The sequence below is a fragment of the Zea mays genome, chromosome 2 (genome assembly GCF_902167145.1).
Source record: "Zea mays cultivar B73 chromosome 2, Zm-B73-REFERENCE-NAM-5.0, whole genome shotgun sequence".
NCBI lineage: Eukaryota > Viridiplantae > Streptophyta > Magnoliopsida > Poales > Poaceae > Zea > Zea mays.
Window position 1 is genome coordinate 143,866,234 of NC_050097.1, and position 22,234 is coordinate 143,888,467.

The following is a 22,234-nucleotide window of genomic DNA, read 5'->3' on the forward strand; positions in this document are numbered from 1 at the left end:
ATAGCCATTTATAGAATTAATTATGTCGGCTAACTGATACAAATGCAGAATTAAAACTATTTAATCTAACCAAGACTATATGCCATAACAAACTGAATCTCCACTCCTAGTTATACTTTAGTCTGTTAGTCAAATACAGAAATCGTGCACTGTCATGGTCAGCAGCCAACACGTATGGGGGCATGAGAGGTTATGCAATGTCTACCACTCAACATGAACTTTTCTCAGGTTTAGCTTGCGCATCACTAACTAATTTAACACCTTTAGGCTCTGGTCAACAGATCGTACATATAATTATGCAAAACACTGTTTATGCTATTTATATAATGAAATTTAAAATAGAAAGTAGGATAGGAGGTATGATAAAAAAAAAAGTCTGCTATAGATTGCCTTACAAATGGAAGGGTTGATCAACCTCGGATAGGGATGGTAATATACTATAAATTTTAAGAATCGAATATAGCTCTATTTCTATTTATTTTTAAACTAAAATTATTGAAGACTCCTAATTAGTTATGAAGAAACATTTGAATTGTAATCCATTACCATACCTACCCTTATGCAGTGGTTCGCTTGGCCTTTTTGCCACTCTAGCTGCTTGCACGTCTCAGGCTCTCAGCTCAAGTCAAATCGTTTGTTCTCATTCCTCACTCAATAAATATTGATATGTCCATTCTGGCTTCCACTTGAGACGTCGCTTTCCGGAGTTCCAGTTAGGTCGCTTCACTGCATGTTAAGGTTCCTGAATCTCTAGTGCTTGTGAAACCAAATCCTGTTGCAAAAAAAATAAAAAATAAAGCCAAGTTGGTTCCATCCGGGAGAGCATTGTTGATGTCCACTGCGATGCTACGTGGATCAGCAGACTTCTCACTACCTCCATGAGAGCTTCAGAGTTGGCCATAGCCACATCACCATGACATACATGCTGAATAAAAAAAAATGGCAAGTTGGAAATCACAGTCTTATAGATCTGCTGCAGAGGCGGTGCTACAAGCAGGAGGCCCAGCAAGTACATCTGACAAGACAGAACAAAGTCATACGCACAGGAATGGTTGTCAGAGTCTACTCTAATCTACCAGCTCTCTTCCAGAAGCTCAACCGCAACCTGAAACAACAGACAAAGAACATGAGTATTAGTACTCACCATCAAAGCACAGACAACCAGCGTCTGGTTAAGTTAAGCAGTCAGCAACAAATCACCAAGCCTTGGACTAAATTAAATCCTTAACCGTGTAAATTACATTGTTTGGACTTTTCGTACTACAACAAGCATAAACAACCTAGGGGAGCTCTCAGCTATGGAACCCGCAAAGCTAATGAACAATGATCCTGCTGCTAGTTATGAAGAATGCTTAACCTGTCATGTAAGGCCGCACATATAGAAGGGCAACGGCCCGAGACGTGCGGCACGCAGCAGATCGCCAAGGCGACGCAAGTGCTGGGGCTGCAGGGATCGGTTTAGAAAGTGGCTAGATTAAAGGAAAGCAAATCAAGGGATCCTACAATTTAGGAGTCATTTGTTGGAGCCATGGCCTATAAGAGTCTTTGTAAGTCGTCATTTGAAGGAAAGAAAAAAAAATTATCCTATTCTGTCTCTTCTCTAACAACCGGGCGCTAAGGGGTAAAACCTCGCCCCAACACGGACCGAGGCTACGATCTACGTAGCCGAGGGCCACCTACTCTACCGTCTGACGCCCTTGACAACCTGGTATCACGATCCAGGTGATCCAGTTCGTCTTGTTCCTCGTCGCCCCCGCCAGCTGCTACATCATCCGTCGCGCCTTCATCCCCGCCCCGCATCGACACCATGAGGGACAACAACAACGCCCTGCAAGCGACCTTGGACACCCAGGTCGTGTCCATCAAGTCCCTCCAGACGTCTATGGAGGCCAACGCCCATGCTATCCAACGTCTGGAATCCACGTGCACGCTATCGGGGTCCTTGTCGACCTCCTCCCACCTCGGGACAGGGGAGCATCATCACGATCAGTCGTTGCGTTTTTCAGAAACTCAACTTTCCGTGCTACAATGGCAAGTTGGATCCCCTTATCTTTATCAATCATTGTGAATCTTAGTTTCATCGACAGCGAATCATGGAGGAGGAGAAGGTCTGGTTGGCGTCGTACAACCTCAAGGACGACACCCAGTTGTGGTACTACCAAGTCCAGCAGGATGCGGATACTCCTTCGTGGCGCCATTTCAAGGAGCCCCTCCACCTACGCTATGGGCCTCCTCTCCGATCAAATCCACTCGGCGAGCTGGCGCCTTGCCACCGATCCAGCACCGTGGAAGAGTACCAGGATAGGTTCTAGGCCTTGCTACCGCGTGCGGGCCGTCTCGATGAAACACGGTGCGTCCAGTTGTTCACTACCGACCTCCTCCCTTCGCTCAGCCATGACGTGGAGATCCACAACCCACAGTCATTGACGACGGCCATGAGCCTCACCCGCAATATCGAGCTCCGGAACAACTACGTCGTGCCTGCGTCACACGCTCCCCCGCGCGACCGGCCGCTCCTAGAAACGCTTGCACCGTGGCTCGCCCTACCGACACCCTCGGCAGACAAGGCGGACAAGGTCGCTCTAGCCACACTCACAATGGAGGGCCAACCTTAGTGACAAGGTTCCCGGAACGTTGGGAACGAGGAACGGGAGCGAGGAACGCAGTATGTCTGTTAAAGCAACATGGAACGTTGAGGGGTATACAGCTGATCGACGTTCATTCGATGCGTGGAACGTGTTCCCAACGATTTAGGAACGCAGTTAGGGAACGATTGTAATGGAACAGGGAACGATGCATAATTGAAACAAGCAATGACACACATAATATATAATATATGTATATATAACTGATAATGATGGGATCCCGATAATGATAAGTCATAGTGTCTTAGCTTTTATATATATATAACGGTAACGATAATCACTTTCTTGCAAAGCCTAGATAGAAGAGTCTTCTGGATCAATGTCCCATTTAGCATGTGCGCCATGTTTGTAGCCATCTGTTGATCTTGACAAAAGTCGCAAATTGGAGTGGATGAAGACTAATTTATCTGCAGTGGTAGTGTTCATCCTATTGCGCTTGGTGTTATGGATATGGCTGAATGTGCTCCAAATTCTCTTGGTCGATGAACTGCTGATGGGTTGAGATAAAACTTTTTTTGCAACCTCAGCTAAATCTAGAGTCTCAGAACCATAACTTACCCACCATTCAATCGGCTCCATGGTAAATGCATCCAATTGAACAGGTGGCAGCGCAAACATTCCCTTCTTCATAATAAAAGCATTAAATTGCTCCCTTAAAACTTGTTCCCTTGGAGAATCTGCAATTTTACTAAAAGCTTCAAGCACATTAGTCATAACCTCCTTATCATTAGGAGCTTGCCTTATGGTGCCACCAGGAGCTGGGGTGTTGAGGTATTGTTGATGATAAAATTTTGGGCATAAGGCATATGCTAAGCAATGAAGGGGAAGATTCATCTTCTCCCAACGGCGCATAACAATACTTTCAACCTCAACAAAATCATGTTTATGCGGGTTATCATCTTTTGTCATTATATCTTTTATTTCACCAACCATGCAATCCATTCTCTCGTAGATTTCTCCCATCTTTGGACCTTCTCCATCACTAAACCTTAATACGGAGTATATTGGCTCTATGATAGCAATTATATTTTCAGCCTCCATCCAAAAGCTATCATCATTTATTGCGACTTACTTTTTCAATTTCCTTTCCAGCTACTTTGCAATTAGCAGCATTGTCCGTTACCACTTGAAGGACATTTCCTGGTCCAATTTCATCAATAGCCTTCAAGAGATATTGTGCAATAGCTTCACCTGTTTTTTCAACTCCAGAGAAATCTTCTGCATATAAGAAACATGAACCTCAACTGTTTGACGCAATCACGTTGATTAGGGGCTTGTTTTTAATATCCGTCCATCCATCGGACACAATCGAAACACCTTGTGTCAACCTAATGCATGATTAAAAGTGAGTTTTTGGGACAAAATCATACAATGAAAAGGCAATAAAATTAAGAACTTACCATGTACTTTTAAGTGGTGCTAAGTCGGTCTCCACACTTCTCTTGCATGCATCTAGGAGAGTTGTCCTTGCCTTTTCACTCGACGGACCTTTATAATCTTTTGGATCATTTTTTATTGCCATTATCATTTGTGAAAATTGAGGGCTCCTCAACACATTGAATGGAATACCGTTGGCACATAAAAATTTGGTAATTTCCATATCGACAGATTCCCTTTGGGCTACTCCAAACGATTTTGCCAACGGATTCGGAGTGGACGTCCCTGATGTTGATCTCATATGATATCCTTTACTATCAGCTTCTTTCACCTTTTCCCGCAAAGCTTTGCTCTTGTTGGGATCGTTTTGCAATGACATACAACGTGCAATTTGTGTCTTTTTACCAGGTAATGGACCAAGCAAATGAACACGAACTCTAGTTAAACTACCTTTGTACGATTTCTTGCAATGTTTACACTGCCACTCCTTTGTTCCACCAACATTTTTTCCACTCGGAACACCAATAATATTAATTTCATCTAGTAGTGGATGTCTCATACCAGTAGCTGCAGCCGTAGCCCCATCTTCGTCACCGCTGTCTGCGTCACCATCTTGGATATCTACAGGCACCTCTTGGACGACTTGCACATCATCATCTTCTTTTTCATCCGCACGCTTTCTTTTGCTTGAAGAACCGAAAACCATGTCTACGACTGCGGTATTCAGACTTTGAGTTGGGCTGTTGTGGCACTGTGCATCAATGAATTGAGGAGGTCTATTTAAATAACAGCGAAACAGCCAGTACGCGTCCATGTCCAACGCTTCAGCTTCCTACGCGGCGGCGGCCGGCAGTCCCAGTCCATTCCTCTTCCTCTCCCCCACTGCAACGCAGCGAGCGGTCGGCAGTCCCAGTCCATTCCTCTTCCTCTTCCCCACTGCAACGCGGCGAGCGGCCTCCTAACCCTACGCTTCCTCTTCCACCGACGACGCGCGAACAGAGTGGTCCTCTTCCTCTTCCACGGGCGGCCAGTCCACTTCTCTTCCACGGACTACGGGCGGCCACGCGGTTCAGACTTCAGAGGCTCCTCTTCCACGCGGTTCGATTCCTCTCCCCCTTCCTCTTCCCTTCCTCTTCCCCTTCCTCTTCCACGGACGACGCGCGAACGGTCAGGCGAACCGCGAACGAGTTTGGCTGTGGCGGTCGGTCCCAGCGCGGCGGTCGGACGACGGCAGCGCGGCCGCCGGACGACGCATCGTCCCAGCGCGGCGACCGGACGACACATCACCCAGCGCGGCGGCCGGAGTCGGACGACAGCAGCGCGGCGGCGCGGCTTCCTCAAGGTACGCGTTCCTAACCTTGATAAGCTACATTCCGCGACCGTTTCTTGAAATGTTCCGCGACGTTCTCGTTCCTCGTTTCGGGACGAAGTTCCCGGAACGCGGTACGCGCCGTCGTTCCGCATTCCCTGTCACTAAGGGGCCAACCGATTCGTTGTTTGACTCAGGCGAAGCAGGACGAGCGTCGCTGCCTCGTCCTCTGCTACAACTGCGATGAAAAGTTTGGTCGCGGTCACAATCGTGCCTGCAAGCGATTGTTCCTCCTCGACGGCGTCATCGAGGACAACGTCACCGCGAGCACGGCTGCCGACGAGTTAGTCATCGAGGAAGAGACCCCACATTTCTCCCTCAACGCGATCAAGAGGGTTTCCTTCAGTGACACTATGCAGGTCCGGGTGGCCGTGGGCACCGCCGTTTTCACAGCGCTCCTGGACTCAGGGTCCACGCACAACTTCATTGCTGAGGACACGACTCTCTGCACCGTGTTGCCCCTGCAACGTCGTCCACGCCTCACGACAACGGTGACAAATGGCGAACGCGTCACCTGCCCAGGCGTCATCAGACAGCCCCGCTCACCATCGACAATGACACATTGTACGTCAACCTCTTCATGATGCTACTCGCCGAATACGACCTGTTACTAGGGATGCAGTGGCTAGCAACCTTGGGCCCGATGCTCTAGGACTTTTGCTCACGAAAAATGTCTTTCCAGCGCCTGGGGCACGCCATGTGATGGTCGGTCGCAGCAACGCCCAGCGTACAGACTACAACAGCAGTGAGTCTCCCTTGGACGAGCTACTGGACTGCTTCGGGGACGTATTCGTCGAGCCCAAGGGCCTACGCCTTCGCGCACCCACAACCATAGCATCGTCCTCAAGCCGGGCACGCAGCCATTGGCAGTCCGAATGTACCGGTATCCAACGTCCCACAAGGACGAGTTGGAGCAGCAATGCGCCACCATGATGGAGTAGGGCATCGTCTACAGCAGTATGTCGACATTCTCTTCACTGGTCCTTCTCGTCAAAAAGGCGGATGGATCCTGGCATTTTTGTGTCGACTACCGCGCCCTGAACACCCTCACTACCAAGGACACAGTCGGGTGATGTCCATAATACGGCATTTCGCACGCATGAAAGCCTCTACGAATTCTTGGTGATGTTGTTCGGGCTGTGCAACGCCCCAACGACATTCCAAGCACTCATGAACGTTGTCTTGCAACCCTTCCTCCACCGGTTTGTCCTTGTCTTCTTTGACGACATTCTGATATACAGCAAGTCATAGCCCGACCACCTTTGCCACCTCTGTGTCGTCTTCTCCATGCTGTGACAACACCAACTCTTCGTCAAGCAGGCAAAGTGCGCCTTCGATGTCGCCTCGGTCTCATACCTCAGCCACGTCATCTCCAAGGAGGGCGTCGTAATGGACCCGACCAAGGTGCAGGCCATCCATAACTGGTCGGTGCCTCGGTCGGCGAAGGCGATGCACGGTTTCCTAGGCCTAGCCGGGTACTACCTCAAATTTGCCCACAACTTTGGCTCCGTCGCCACACTGCTGACCGCACTACTCAAGAAGGAAGGGTTGTCCTGGATCGACGCGGCAGCAGCAGCTTTCGATGCGCTCAAGGCAGCGATTACCTCGGCATTGGTCTTAGCAATGTTGGATTTCACCATGGACTTCACCGTGGAGTGCGACGCTTCTTCACACGGGTTCGATGTGGTGCTCATTCAGGATGTGCATCTGATTGCATTCTCCAGCCGTCTTGTCGCGCCACGCCGTCGCTCCCTCGCTGCTTATGAGCAGGAGCTCATCGGCCTCATCCACACCATACGGCACTAGAGGTCGTACCTATGGGGTTGTTGCTTCCTCGCCAAGACAGATCATTACAACCTCAAGTACCTGTTGGTACAGCGCCTCGGCACGATTCCCCAGCACCAGTGGGTGGGGAAACTATTGGGCTTCGACTTCTTAGAAGAATACAAGCCTAGCACGACAAACATGGTGGCGGATGCCTTGTCCCGACACGACACGGATGCGGGGGCCATCTTTGCCATCTCCGCTCCACACTTTGACTTCATCACGTGCCTCATCAAGCGCAGGACACCGAACCTGCCCTCATCGCTATACGAGACGAACTCCGCACACGCTCGCGTGGCACGCCCTAGATACTCGTCGATGACATGGTCCAGTTCGGCAGGCGCATGTACCTTCCCCCGGCAACCCCCCTCATCCAGGAGATTATGGTCATCATGCACGAGGACGGACATGAAGGGGTCCAGCACACACTACATCGTCATCACCGCGACTTTCATTTTCCTAACATGCGACAGCTGGTGCATGACCTGGTGCGCTCTTGTGTGACGTGCCAGAGGTACAAAACGGAACACCTCCACCCGGCGGGTCTTCTCCTTCCTCTGCTCGTACCCTAGGGCGTTTGGACGAACATCGTGCTCAGCTTCGTGGAAGCACTACCACGCGTCTGTGGCTTTTGATACCATTTTAGAGTGCTCACTTTAATAAATTGAATACAACCTTGATAACCCTTATTTCTAAGGAGGGGCTGATGAGGTCAAGGATTTTAGGCCCATCAATTTAGTTCACAGTATGGCCAAGCTAGTCACAAAAGTTCTTGCAAACAAATTGGCCCCAAAGTTGCAGGATATGGTCTCACCTCAACAAAGTGCATTCATTCAAGGTCGATTCATTCAAGATAACTTTATGCTTGTGCAACAAACTGCTAGATTGCTCCATCACCAGCGAGGGGCAAGGATAATGTTGAAACTCAACATCACTAAGGCCTTTAACTCTATTTCTTGGCCTTTCCTTCTAAAAGTTCTCCAGAAGCTAGGGTTTGGGCAGATCTGGAGAGATATTTTAAGTGGCCTCTTGGCAACATCTTCCACTCAAATTCTCTTAAAAGGAAGGCTAGGGGGGAGTTATCCATATAAGAAGGGGTTTGAGACAAGGTGATCCACTGCCACCCATGCTTTTTATTTTAGTGATGGATGTGCTGGGATTTTTAGTGGCCAAGGCTGAGGAGGAAGGGGCTGCTGCAGCCACTGTCCTCTAGACCGTTACACCCAAGGTTATTAAGGCGTTAAGGCGAGACGTGGCGACCGACCCCCTTCCAAACGCCTAGGCGAGTTAGGCGTGCGGCGAGGCGACGCCATATGAGCATCGCCTAGGCGAGGATATGCAAAAAATAGCAGCAGCAGACATGTATATCAAATTAAACCCACAATACATTGGTGGGAATAAAATAGCAGCAGCAACATATGCTAGTCTTAGTGGCATAATTAGTACCAGTCCAGCCCCATAATGACTTAGCGACATAGATCAATCAAAAGCTTAAAAGACTAGTGGATTAAGTGCATAAACAGTGAAGCACTGAAGCACGGCACAAGGAACTGGGGAAGAGCAGCAGGCAGCAGCAGAGCAGAGGAACTGAGGAAGAGGAAGAGCAGAGGAAAGCACCGGACCGGATGGAGCAGAGGAAAGCACCAGATGGAGCAGGCGGATGGAGGAGGCGCTTGGCTGGAGGAGGCGGCGGCGCGGTGCACCGGCTGGAGGAGGAGGCGGCGCGGCGCACCAGCTGGAGGAGAGGCGGCGCGACGAGTGGAGGAGAGGCGGCGCGACGAGTGGAGGAGAGGCGGCGCGGCACTGCAGGAAAGGCCGCACGGCTATATTCGCGCGCTGCAAAGTGCAAACCCTAAAACCCTCTACGCGCGCAAAGCCGCCAAGGCGCCAACCCTAAAACGTTTCTGTGGCGTCCGTGGAGGAAACTGGACGCCATGGCAACGCCTAGGCGCATTTGGCGACGCCATACTCATCTCAGGCGTGGCGAGAGCAACGCCCTAAACCCAGCCTCGCCTGGACGCCTAGGTGACGCCATAATAACCTTGGTTACACCATAGAATATCCCTTTATGCAGATGATGTGGTTTTGTTTTTACAACCAAAAGACTTTGACATTCAGATTGTAATGAGCATTTTGAAACAGTTTGGAGAAGCATCTAGGCTGGTTACTAACGTCTAGAAAAGCAGAATATATCCTATCAGATGTAGTGAAGCGGTAGCCCTTCAACAGCACCTACCCTGTGAAATCTCATCCTTTCCCTGTACTTATCTTGGTTTACCTCTATCCTTAAAGAGGCTATCCAGAGGTCAAGTGCAGCCAATCATTGACAAGGTTGCTGATCAATTGCCTGGGTAGAAAGCTGAGCTTATGACAAGGGTCGGGAGAAAAGTTCATGTCCGATTTGTGATGACAGGAAGGCTCATCTATCTAGCCATGGCTGTGGATTTGCCTTTGGGAGCATATAAGGCCATTGACAAGATTAGAAAAGGGTTCCTCTAGCAAGGAAGGAGAAATATCAATGGAGGACACTGCTTAGTGGCCTGGGGAAGAGTGTGTAGACCTATTGAATTGGGAGGACTGGGGGTTTTCAGCCTTAAAGAGCTCACTTGGGCCCTACGGATGAGGTGGCTATGGCTGGCCAAAACAGACCTTGATAAGCCTTGGGCCTTCCTGCCTATGCAGGTACCGGAGAAGGTGAAGTCTTTCTTCTCTTGTGTGGTACAGACTGAAATTAGGAATGGTTCATCAACCTTATTCTGGCAAGACCGTTGGCTTCAAGGAAAAAGAATTCAAGACCTTGGTCCCAATTTGTTAGCAGTTGTCCCTAATCATATTAAGAAAAGCAGAACTGTTCAAGAGGCATGAACAAACAACAAATGGATAAGTGATATCAAAGGTGCGTTAACAGTTGGGGTTCTAGCTGATTTCCTTGACCTTTCAGAAAGTTTGATTACAGTCAATCTTCTTCTGGAGCGTGATGACAAACACATCTTTAGTATTGCACCCGATGGAAAGTATTCGGCCAAAGCTGCTTACAAAGGCCTCTTTATTGGTTCCACCCATTTTAAACATTGGGACAGAATTTAGCTTTCCTGGGCACCCCCTAAATGTAAATTTTTTCTATGGTTAACAGCTTTGAGGAGATGTTGGACAACAGATAGGTTACAAGAGAGGGGGCTCAACCATCCTGACTGTTGTCCGTTGTGTGACCAAGAACCAGAAACCATAGACCACCTGCTTGTAGGTTGTGTTTTCGCTAGGAGTTTTTGGTACAGGCTGCTTGGACAGGTTAATCTTGAGGGCCTCACTCCTCAAATGGGAGAGGGAAACACCACGCAGTGGTGGAAAAGCTGCAGCGATCAGCTGCATGAAATTGTCAAGAAAGGGTTTAACTCCTTAATTATTCTGGGGCTTTGGATTATTTGGAACCACAGAAACAGTTGTGTGTTTGACGGCCTTTCCCCAAACCTAGATGCAGCTATCAGAAGGGCTGGAGAAGAAAAGGAGCTTTGGGAGCTAGCCCGGACCAAGAGTTTGGCCCTTCTTATGGCTCCTATACCAGGGATTGAGTCTCTCCTAGCTATAATGTTGGATGTTTTTTTGTTTTGTTGCTTTCGGTCGCCATGAGCTGGTTTTGGCCACTGTTTTTCCAGTTTTTCTGTTTTTTGTTTTTTTTGTATTGGTCTATTTTAGACATTTTTCTTCTTCATATATATGACATGTAGCTCTCCTACGCTTTCAAGAAAAAAAAGGGAATATGTACAGTTGGTAAAGGAACCAACAGAAAGAAAAAGGGTAGCAAAGCCTAGCTACATGATTCCCAAACGATTCACATAAAAGATAACATTATATCTCACACCTACAAGTGTTCCAGCATCGCAGGGGACCATAGAGTTTCCAATTTAAGAACCATAAAGTTTCCAATTCAAGTGTAAATCATAATGGATGTTGCCAAAAGCGGCAAAGATGTCTGATCTTCCCCCAATAACCAGCAAGTACATCATGCACAAGCATTGTGAAGTCCCGATAGCATCCGGATGAATATCACAATTCTTTTACGTGTAACTGTAAATAGTCTGTTATTCCTAGAGCATTTATATGACTGCAATTAGCATATATACGGTAAATGCAGCCAATCACATGTTGATGATTAAAGCAATGGTTTTCTTATATGCAAATATGAGAAAAAGTATTATGAATTGCCTGGCTTAAAAATCATGACACAAATGTATTTGGTTCCCTGTAACGACAAACATTGATACACTTTTAAATATACGGATAAAAAATGTCTATATTAACAGAAAACACAAACAAGAGAGTTCCATATCTAGCAAATTAAAATTGTGTTCAGAAAAAGTAAATCAAAATGGAAAAGGTTCAAATAAAAATAGCTGCTCAAGATGATGAATATAAAGCCTTTCCATAGTAAAGAGAGTTCAAAAGCCCACTTACTTGTTTACCATCTTACATACTGTAGTGTTGGTCAAGCAAAAGTTACGGATGGTTCCCCTTGTCTTTCAGCTTCAGCTCTAGCTCTAACTCCTTATGTCTCAGCTCAAGCTCCAAGCGTTTGTTCTCAATCATCATATGTTCATTCTCCAATGCAATCCTTTCTATCTCTCTGTCCTTCTTCTTCCTGAACCGCTCCCACTTAAGACGTTGCTTTGTGAGTTCCAGTTCCTTTGCTTCAATCTGCAAGCGACGTTTCTGAATCTCTATGGCTTGTGAAGCCAAGTCTTGTTGCAACAAAACCATGTTGGTTGCATCTGTGAAAGCCTTGTTGATGTCCACTGTGACAGCATGGGGATCAGACCTCTCACTGCCTTCATGAGAACTTGATGTGACCAAAGCCACATCACTGTGGCGCTTCCTTTTGTGCATTGAGGGCTCCCTCATGTTTATATGCACAGGATGTTGATCGTCGTCATTCTCCTCATAATCAGAATCAGCACTTTGATCGTATTCATCAGCATCTCCACTTGGATCCCTCTGAGGATCATGCTCCTCTTTACATCTAAGGGCAAGCAGTAGTGAATGCTGAAGTGCATGATCTTCAGGCAAATTTACACGGTTGTTGTTGTGGTAGGAACACATCTCCTCATAAAATAGGTGCTTTGAGCTAAGTATCTTTTTTGCATCGTCTTTCATCTTATCTGAAAGATGAGTCATGCTATCAAGAAGTGCTGGATTAGCCACAACATTGCATGCAGTGCCCCTACCAAGGATGTCTGTCAGCCTTTTGTATCTCTTGTTAAGGTCATTGAACTTGTCCTCGCACTGTTGCGGTGACACATGGCAGCCTCTCTCTCCCATAACTTTCGATATCGCCTTCCATTTGCCCTTCTTCTGCATTATTGTGAAGTTCCTCCTGCCACCGCCGGAATCAGCACCATGATCATCTCCAGTGTAAGACACTGCTGTTATCAAAAGTTTTACCATTGAATCTGTCCACTTCATCCGATGCCATGCAGAGCCCTTCTTGCCTTTGCCACTTGGGGTATCAGTAGCATCTTCAGCCACAACATGTTCCTCACCATCACTCTTGCAGTTCTTTGAGTGATGACTATGGTGTTGGTGGTGGTGGTCATCACTCTTTCCCTGTTCTTTGAACTGAAACCCAGGAAAGTCATCAGGCTCTGTAGCCCTGGTCATAGACATTGTGAAAGTACCTGGCATCTGGGAGCTGCTGAAGATATGTTTTCCTGAGTTTGGAGCATAATTTTGCATAGAGCTGCCACGTAAGTCTAAACTTTCATAGGGAACCCCTTGCAACATGTTTCCAAGGGGTACATCGTTGCCTTCCATTTGCTCAAATGGATCACCCAGACAATTAAAATTTTTGTTAATACCATATAAGGGATGCAGGAAGTGCCACAAAACTTCACAGCAATATCACGGTGTCACCTGGAAAAGTAATTTAGGATTAAACTTTAAAATCCAATTCATGCATATTTCCCTTTTTTATATGTGTGAAACCACGCATCACAGCCAGAGTTCAAATTTTTAGCAGGATCAACTAAGATCGAAGGAAAATGTGGACTTCAATGACACAATTAACTAAGTACCATATTTCTCTAGAGATAATTTGCAGTGGTATACAAATGAGACCATTCAGACAAGCAAAACTTCCTGATGGCATGAAAAGGAAACGTTGCAGGGACTGCATCGAGTTAAGTAATCAGAGCTGTAATTGAAGTTGCAGGGAGCCATTTTACCTAGGTCATTGAATTTTTTCCCAAATTAGTGGTGCAGCAGCTTTTTTTCTCGAAAATACAGGTTGCGTCTCGTTTCATTAATAGGTAGACAAAACAGTCCAAATATATGTCGATTCCACAGCTTGGGTTAGTTTTCTTGTACATCCGCACTCTAAATTAGATACAAACAGCATAGCCTAGCTAATGTCCTAGAAGAGAGACTAGAGCCTTGGCTCCTTCCATCGCCCAAAGGTGACCTGGGTTGTTCACCTCATGTAACACCATTCACCTCCAACGGTGAGATGTCATCAAACTCGCATTAATTCCAATGTGTCAAGATCATCCAAGCAACGAGGATGGCTAATGTGTTTAGACCCTTCCTCGCTGCCTTGGGTGCCCTCCACGTGCTTCGTCGCCACCATGCTTGGAACTTGTCGTCATTTTGTGATGGCACAAGGACATCAAGTCCCAGACGATGAAGCACAACAAACCAAACTTGGCGTGAGAATACGCAAGATATCAAGACATGGTTGATAGTCTCATTCTCCTGGCAGTGGCGGGCCCAGGATTTAGAGGGTGGGTATTGGAAAGTTTAGGATGAAACTTTTTTTGGAAGACCTAAAACTTGTCTATCAGCATATATATAATCTATAATTAAGCACACACGATATGGTCATAACTGATTCAATAGCTAGTCTACTAAACTCAAATTCGATACAACTTTTTCAAAAGTTTTAAATCAAAATGCACATGTTGGTTGTTGCTCAGTTGCTAGCTGGTTGTTTGCCTCTTTGACTCTTTCAATCGCTAATGCCCCACCTGCAGCACAGTACTGCAAGCAGCCAAGCAGGAGAGGTCGGGGTCAGGTGGCTGCCGGCTGGGTTGGCTTGGACATTGGCACGGACCCTGCCCCCTAGGGGTCTGTCTTGGCACGCGGTGGCACCCTGACTGCGGTGGATCGAAGCCTCGGATGACGGGCGACTCAACAACAAGGCCAAGTGCGACGCAGCGACAGTTAGCCAGTCAGGTATGGGCACCTAGTGGCACCACAAAGCCGCGGTGGGGCGACAGAGGTGCTCGTGTCTCCATGCGGGCACGCGAGGGCAGCAAGACGCGACCACGACTTGGCAGTTAGCGCTATGGTGGCTCTATCATGGTGCGACTACAATAGGGTTTGGGGATTTTTTTTCCCGTGAGGTACTGAGGTGGACTTTGTCGCTCTGTTGAGTCTCATGGGCCACGACATTCTATTGGGCTGGTTAGGTATGGGAGACGGGAAGGAGATATTTGGTCCAAGTTAAAAATATTCCTTCATTTATTTGATTTATTTCCTATTTTCCATGTATATATATACTATATATATGTATATATTTATTTTTTATACAAATAATGGGTATTCATTTTAATACCCTTGAATTGAATGGGGCCCGCCCGTCTCCTGGTCACATAAAGGGCAGCGTGGAGGGTGGGGGCAGACAGGCAGTCCATGGTGAGCCACGCGGCCTGACGTCCAGCACCGCTCGTGTGCCGCCATCCAGAGAAAGAACTTGCACTCCAAGTCTCCAACGGCGCCCAGATCTTCCAAATACGCCTGCAAGGCTGAAAGGAAATAGTATGGGTGAAGAACCGATGGTAGCTGGACTTGGCAGTGTACTGATCAGCTAGCGAAGTCTTGTCATACTTCAGCAGCAGGTTTACTGGCAGCAAACTGGAACCCAATGCTAAAGTGGGAAATTGTCTAAACAAAAATATGTATGAGTACTGTTCTGCTCCTCACCCGAGGCATCAAGCATCAGATTTTAGAAAGAACAAATTCAGCCAGGATCTTCATAGGCGACAAGGCGACCCCCCCCCAGGGCAAGCTGGGTACACTTATCGCCTAAGCGCAAGGCGTAACAAGACCCCCTCAAGGAGAGCTGGATCTGCCCGGACACCTACACTACGCCTTTGAAACAGAGGCCTTGATTGGGGTAACAGGACACTTATGTACTAATATACACAGGGCAAACATGAATCCACACCAAATCAGCTGTATTGACTATTGACTTATATAAGAGAACCATTTGTTCACCTAGCCTTCAAAGATGCCATTTTGATATAACACTGAGCCCTAGAGTAGTCCCTCCGACCCAAAAAAAAACCAGCAATTGTATGGTTCAAATTTTGTCCCAAATTAAGTGCAACCGTAGGCATTCTGTCATCACCAGCTTGTGGATCCGCTAAAAAATCAGCCGCACACCTCCTCAACGGACGCCCAGAACCATAAGCATCTCGTCCACTCGTTCACCACCCCATTCTCCAACTGTGCAGTGTACACGATGCACCTGCTCTCCCACATCTTCCTGAGATTCCGGTGAGAACTTCCTGCTCCAAGACGCAGGGAAGAAACTCTATCCTCACGCGCTGTGAGCCCGCCCATGCCAAGCTCCCTGCCCCAGTCATGGCCACGGCCCTTGGCAGCATCGTCGACCTCCCTCAAGCCCCTACTGCGGATGCCATCCAAGCATTCGGAGAGGAGTGGTGGTGTGTGGTCACGTGGAGTGCTTGTTCCAGCAGCCATCATTCACCTCTCCTTGCACTAACGTGGAGGAGCAGGGAGTTCGATGCCGTGATGGAGAGGCGTGTGGATGCTAGAAGGTGGTGGCGCGTGTGGGGATACCACGGCATGGGAAGGGCCACAAAGCAGCCAGAAACCACCTGAAGACGAGGAAGCTTGGAATCGGATCCAAGCGAGCGAGCGGTGGTACTCAGGGCAAGGATGATGAGGTAGCTATGGGACGCAGTCGGGAACCTTCTGAGGACGAAGAGTCTGGAATGGGATTGAGATTTTCCAAATGTATTATTGCAATTTCACATCCATAATTGGTATCCATGTCAGGTCCTACAATCGTATTCTTTGTGGGACCAAGGGAGTAGGTGAGTGACTTCAGTATCTAAAAAATTCCATAAAATTAGTGCGGTGATAGCTATAGCTAGTGGCAGTATTTTCGTGCTTCAGCAATGGGTTTGTTGACAACAAACTGGCCGCCTAAATGGGTAACCAGATAGTGAACATACAAAGGAATAGGGAGCTCTTCTTCACCTCATCCAAGACAAGGATTCCTTCTGAAAGAGCTATCTGTATCTAATAATGATTTTAGGATAACACCGATGCAGCAAGCATCATATTCACATTGGGATAATAGGATATGTCCATTCTAATGAACAAGGCAAAATTGCAGAGCCAATACGACCAGGAAATCATTTCTTCGCCTAGCGCCCAATAGATCCCATACTGATGCCATACTAAGCCCTATATAATTGAGACTCGGCGGAGCTTCAATCAAAGGTGAAGAACGAACTCCACCATCTATCGATTACCGCGACCCCTATGATGAACAAGAACGAATCTGCGCCGATGGCAGGAGTCCTAGAATCAAACAGCCTACCAACGGAGCAAGAATCGCCCACTATTCCACCAAGGCCTATTCCATCCATGGTCTCCCCCCACACCAGGAACAGCACATTGGCCTAACCGCAACGGCAGCTAGACACAATAGTATAACACACCATGTCCCAAAAAGGAAGCGGCTAGACAAGCTCACCGTCGAGGGATGGCGCACCCAGCAGGCGAGCGGCGAGGAGAAGAGTCCCGCGGCGCCGCTGCCACTCGCACGCCACCAGCCGCGCACCTCTCCTTCGGTCCTTCCCTAGGCAGTAGGCACTAGGCAAGGCAGTTCTTGGGGTTGGCAGCCAGAACCGAGGAGGACGGACGACTAGAAAACCATTAAACTATACGAAAAGGCTGGAGCACGAACTGAAAGCGACGCGCCGCGCCGCGTGTATCCGGGGTACCGCCCGACCGCTCTCTCTGACATGCGGGGCGAAAAACATGGTCCTACGTGTCAGAAACGGCGGTAGGCAAAACCTGTGGGCGTGTGGCGCCCTGGCCCGACTCTTTTTGTTTTTTAGTTTTTTTTTTTCGGAAAAAGTACTTTATATTAGACGCAGGAACTTACAACGTGGAGTTGCATAGCGTAGCTGATATAGAGCGGTGATTACGGGGTAATGAGCTCTATATTTTACTTAAAAATTAAAAATCAAATTATATTAGAATATTACTCTATTTTTATTTATTTTTAAAGTTCTTAACTCATTGTGAAAAAACATTTGGATCGTACAAGTCGTGTGTGTATATATAGGGGATATTGGGAGCTCAAGCCTTCTAATAGTTACCTCCAGTCACCTCTGGACCGCACCCAACAACCGTATAACACACATCAAATTCATCGATTAAAATAATACATTAATAGTCATTTAAAACTTAATAGAAAGTAAAGTAAAAATTTAAATCAAGTATTTGATTTAATTTATCTTTAGAGAATGATTTTTGTTTGCTCATGATGATTGATTGATGATTTGATTCATAAAATTTCTTTTATGAAAACTCAATTAATTAATATAGAAACTTTGGTCAAAAATAAATATTTTAATTATAAATATTTTTTGTGTAATTATTATGATTTTTGGACATATTTAAAAATATATTTATCTATATTCTTATTGGACATATAAAAAAACGAAATCATAATCTAACCGACCGAACCAGCCCACAAGGCAGCCCAACCCCCCCTCCCCTCTCTCTCTTACGGGCGGGGCCCACCCGGCCTCTTCCCCTTCCTCCAGCCGCGCCCACGCCGACCCCGGTCGAGCCGCCATGCCCCGATGTCACACCCGGTTTTAGAAGGCAAACCGAATGCGAACCATGTACGTGTCAGGATCAGCAATTCACGTACACAACAGTTACATAACCGGACCTCATCACGCAGTGCTCAAATAATAACATAAAAGAGGGTAATAGTCTGATTACATCATGATATCCGAGACATCCACATAGTCATTAACAATTATCAAAGTGCAAAAAATGAAATGTAGCTAAACACGGCCTTCACAGGCAGCCGACTAGGGGTTTGCCGACTAGAACTCATCGTACTCTTGGAACTCCTGTAAATCCTCCACCACGACTTCATCTTCTCCTGAGCAGTGGTTGAAATGTGGACAACCTGGGGGTTTGGTGTGTAAAGGGTGAGTACACATCAACATACTCAACAATTGTCCTGTTTGGCTGTAGTGGACTAGCTTTATGTAGGGTTAAGGTCAAGCACTTGCTTTTAGTTGGTCAGGTAATTATTAATAGTAGAGAGCAAAGTTTTAATATTTACCCAAGTTGTTAACCCAAAAGTACCATTTACAAACGGAAAGAACACCAGGAACCATAACCAAAATCATAACCAAAACCATCATCATCCTCATTATCACCTATAAACAAAGTATCTCTGATCAATGTGCATCTAATCAGTGGAGCTCCCAAGTCCGCTCATAACCGCGAGCACGGCTGATATATCAGTTTCATAACACTCTGCAGAGGTTGCACACTTTACCCATGAGCTGTGATTCCTTTTTGCCTCAGGCCGATCAAACCCTTAAACACTACCAAGGTGAATAGGCAAGGTTTCACTACATAGCCTTTACAAAGATTCCCTGAGGTTGTAGCCGCCCGTTAGGTTTCCTAAATGTACCGCACTCCTCCCCAAGGGACAAACCACCCCCGGCAGAGCGAGCCGCAACACCGAGCCCCATTGATGGCACATCGGCGAAGCAAACTACACCTCAGTTCCTCAAATTATTCAGTTAAGGGCGTCTCATACCACCCTCATGGTTGTACTGTTTTCCCGGATGGTCATCCAACGAACCAGTCCTTACGGAGAGGCACTTGAGAAACCGCTCGAATCTCCTTAAATGTTACAATATCATCATCATATTCAAAAGGAGAAAAAAATCGTATCGTAAATAATCCCATCATGTTCATTGATTACGGTAAAGCACTAGCATAGAGCTAAACCAAAATGATCCCACCCAAATAGGTGAACAAGGACAAGATAAGAAAAGCTAGTCAATGCTTAGGTATAAATTGTGTAAATGTGGGGCGTGAATTATAAAATGTGTAGGACATAGATGGGTCAAGGGGCACTTGCCTTCACCAACCAGCTGCTGCTCAGGGTCTTCACCTGCAACTCCTTTGGACTCCGCCATCGGATCGTTATATATACGAATTCAAACATACATTCCACAAACTTAATATAAAAGAAACAATACACCACGCGATGGAATGCAACAAATAAGCAGACGTTTGGCGCAGGGCTCGCACCTACGACTATGCGACAAAGAGAAAATAATGGTCGAGGCTACGGTCGAAAGGCGATTACGTTAAACAGCTGTGGATTAAAATACTTGTCTAAACATAACCATATTAATTTAACAATCACGCTATACATAAAATAAAGTTACACTACGCGCTTAATTGTTATAAACAACTCAAGGTAAATTTAAAAGGATTGTCGCGCGACAAAGCGCACGGCAGCGCACAATAGCGCACGCGATCTAAACTGAAAATTGGGCCGAGTTGTCGTGCGACGAGGTGCGCGACAGCACGCATGAACTAAGCTGAAATTAAAATGAGTCATCGCGTGGCGAAGCGCGTGACGCAACACTTAGACTAAGCTAAAATTAAACGAATCGTCGCGCGACGGAGCGCGCCACGAAACACTTGAATTATGTCTGAAAAATAATGTGAAGCGTCGCGCGACGAAGCGCATGACGGCATACGCTACTTAAACTAAATTTAAAATAAAACGTCATGCGACGAAACACGCGACGCAACACATTAAATAACCTGAAATTAAAATGAATCGTCGTACGATGAAGCGCGAGACACATCACACTAATAAATCTGAATTTAAAATGGATCGTCGTGCGACGAAGCGCGCGACGCAACACATAAATTAAACAATTTAAAATTGAATTTAAACGCTATGCGCTAGGACTACACGCACGGGAACGAGACTGCGCGTACGAGGCCGCGTCGGGCACGTCGGGGGCCGCACTGAGGGCTGCGCCGGGGCGGCGCAGGAGGCGCGGGTAAAGGCGTGGCGCCGCGTGGGGGTGAGCAGGGGGGCGGGCTGGGGCCGCGCGGGGGAGCCGAGCGGGGGAGGGAGGAAGGAGGGAGAGGAGAGAGGAAGAGAGAGGAGCTCACCTCAGGGCTCGACGATCGGTGGCAACCGTTCACCGGAATCCCACCTAGGGCAAGGGAGATGGAAGAGAGGGAGAGGGAAGTTGTTGTGCGGGAAAAGAAAATGAGAGAGGGAGGGGGCGCGCATAGGGGGGAGGGCGCCAGGGGGCGCGCCACGGGCCGACCGGACCGTGGGACAGGCCGGGAACCCACCGCTCGCACTAACCTCTAATCGAAATTAAATTGTGAATCGAAAACCGAAACGAGACGAACACGCGATTAGACACAACATCAGACAAAATAAATATGCTTCGGCATGATGCAACACCCATGTCAACTTAGTTTTTTGTTTACACGCGATACGGACATCAGTCTCTATACTACTTTGAAAATTGGAAGAAGGAGCGAAACGGGAAGAGAAAAAGGAGTAACGCCTGAATTGGGTGAGTATCGGAGAAGAAAAATTATATCCCCAAATTCAAGGCGTTACACCCAAACCCAAAACTGTCGCCGCATCCCTCCCTCTTCCTCTTCCCCCTACTCACTCTCCATTGATGGAGAAACCACTGCCATCAATGGTCGTCGACCTCTCTCTCCCTCTCCCCACCGACTCTCCCTCTCCCTCTCCTCTCTCTATAAAAATCAGCCCATGCAACCGAGCTAGCTCCTCACTCGCGCCCTCATCTCTCTTGCGCCCGTCACCGGAGCCGCCTGCCGTCGTCACCGTAGTTAGGTCGCGCCTTGTTCCTCCGCGCTGCGCCCAGCGCCCTCCACGGCCGCACCCACGCCCTGCTCTAGGCCGCGCTCGCGTCCGTGTTGCTGACCGTGCCCTTGTTCACCGTGGACGACCCCCTCTGTCTTCGATTCGTACCTACGCACAGACCGAGATCAAGGTTGAAGAGAACACAAAATTTTATTAAATTTTCAAAGTCATGTTTGAATTATTTCATGATTTCTATAATTATTTATTTTAATTTGTGATTTGGAGATCATGTGTATGTAAACGATTGATTTTAAGTATATGTGATGAATTAGTAGATTATTATCTGTCATATGGTGTATGTTAATTGTTTACAATTATTTTGTAATTTATGTTTAGAAAGAAGAAAGACAGGATTTGGTATACCATGTGTTAGTGATGAAAACAATAGATGAGTAATTTCACAGTTAACTTTGTTTATAATGAATTCTAGAATTAGTCAAGAAGTTTATACTCATAGGTTCATATACTTAATTTAGATCTACTAAATAAATACTAGAAGCTTTATTATCACTATGATAATATAAGTAGTACCCATGTTCATGATAATTCACATAGTGTACTCCAATCAGTGGTTTAATTTATTATTAAAATTATTTGACCTTTGGTTATTATGATGACATTTTCTTTTAGAAAGAAAAGATAAAACTAAAAGTAGACACATGTTTATGGTAGAAATAATTAATTTATTTATGTAGAGTTGGTTAAATCACTACCTCTAAGCTATGTTATGTAAAGTACTTTCATAGTATAGCTTTCACTAGTGACAATCCAAAAATAGAATTTATATTTTATGTCGTAGCAAAATGAGATGGATGTCAATATGAGTAGACTAATAATATGATTACGAATTAGGTTTTATTCTAGACATTTTCTTTTTATAAGTATGGTTTGATTCAGTATATGTCTATTCATGTAATGGTGTATGTTTATTCATGTAATGGTGTATGTTATTTATGTAATGGTGTATGTTTATTTATTTGGTGTATGTTTTCTTTTGTATGTACGATATGCGAA

At 46.6% G+C, this 22,234-nt stretch overlaps 2 protein-coding genes across 8 annotated transcripts; one reads left to right on the forward strand and one right to left on the reverse strand.

Annotated features, from left to right (window-relative positions):
* Window positions 1–85: 85 nt before the first annotated feature.
* Window positions 86–17,280, reverse strand: LOC100276786 (uncharacterized). 7 transcript variants are annotated; one of them, XR_004855901.1, is made up of 5 exons: window positions 16,994–17,202; window positions 14,819–15,008; window positions 11,668–13,119; window positions 1,045–1,105; window positions 86–925 (listed from the first exon to the last, which is right to left on the reverse strand). XR_004855901.1 is itself a non-coding variant. In XM_020547598.3 (4 exons), exon 3 carries the CDS (start codon window positions 13,018–13,020, stop codon window positions 11,710–11,712), a length of 1,311 nt encoding a protein of 436 aa, XP_020403187.1. In that variant the 5' UTR covers window positions 13,021–13,119; window positions 14,819–15,008; window positions 16,994–17,202; the 3' UTR covers window positions 340–1,105; window positions 11,668–11,709. The 7 variants fall into 7 exon arrangements, 2 of the variants coding, with proteins under 2 accessions (XP_020403187.1, NP_001143969.2); XR_561705.3 differs by lacking the exon at window positions 14,819–15,008 and having other exon boundaries at window positions 251–772; window positions 875–925; window positions 16,994–17,248; XR_004855900.1 differs by having other exon boundaries at window positions 361–772; window positions 875–1,105.
* Window positions 14,799–17,116, forward strand: LOC111590831 (uncharacterized). The gene is made up of 2 exons (XM_023301651.2): window positions 14,799–15,021; window positions 16,989–17,116. Exons 1-2 carry the CDS (start codon window positions 14,799–14,801, stop codon window positions 17,114–17,116), a joined length of 351 nt encoding a protein of 116 aa, XP_023157419.1.
* Window positions 17,281–22,234: the final 4,954 nt, after the last annotated feature.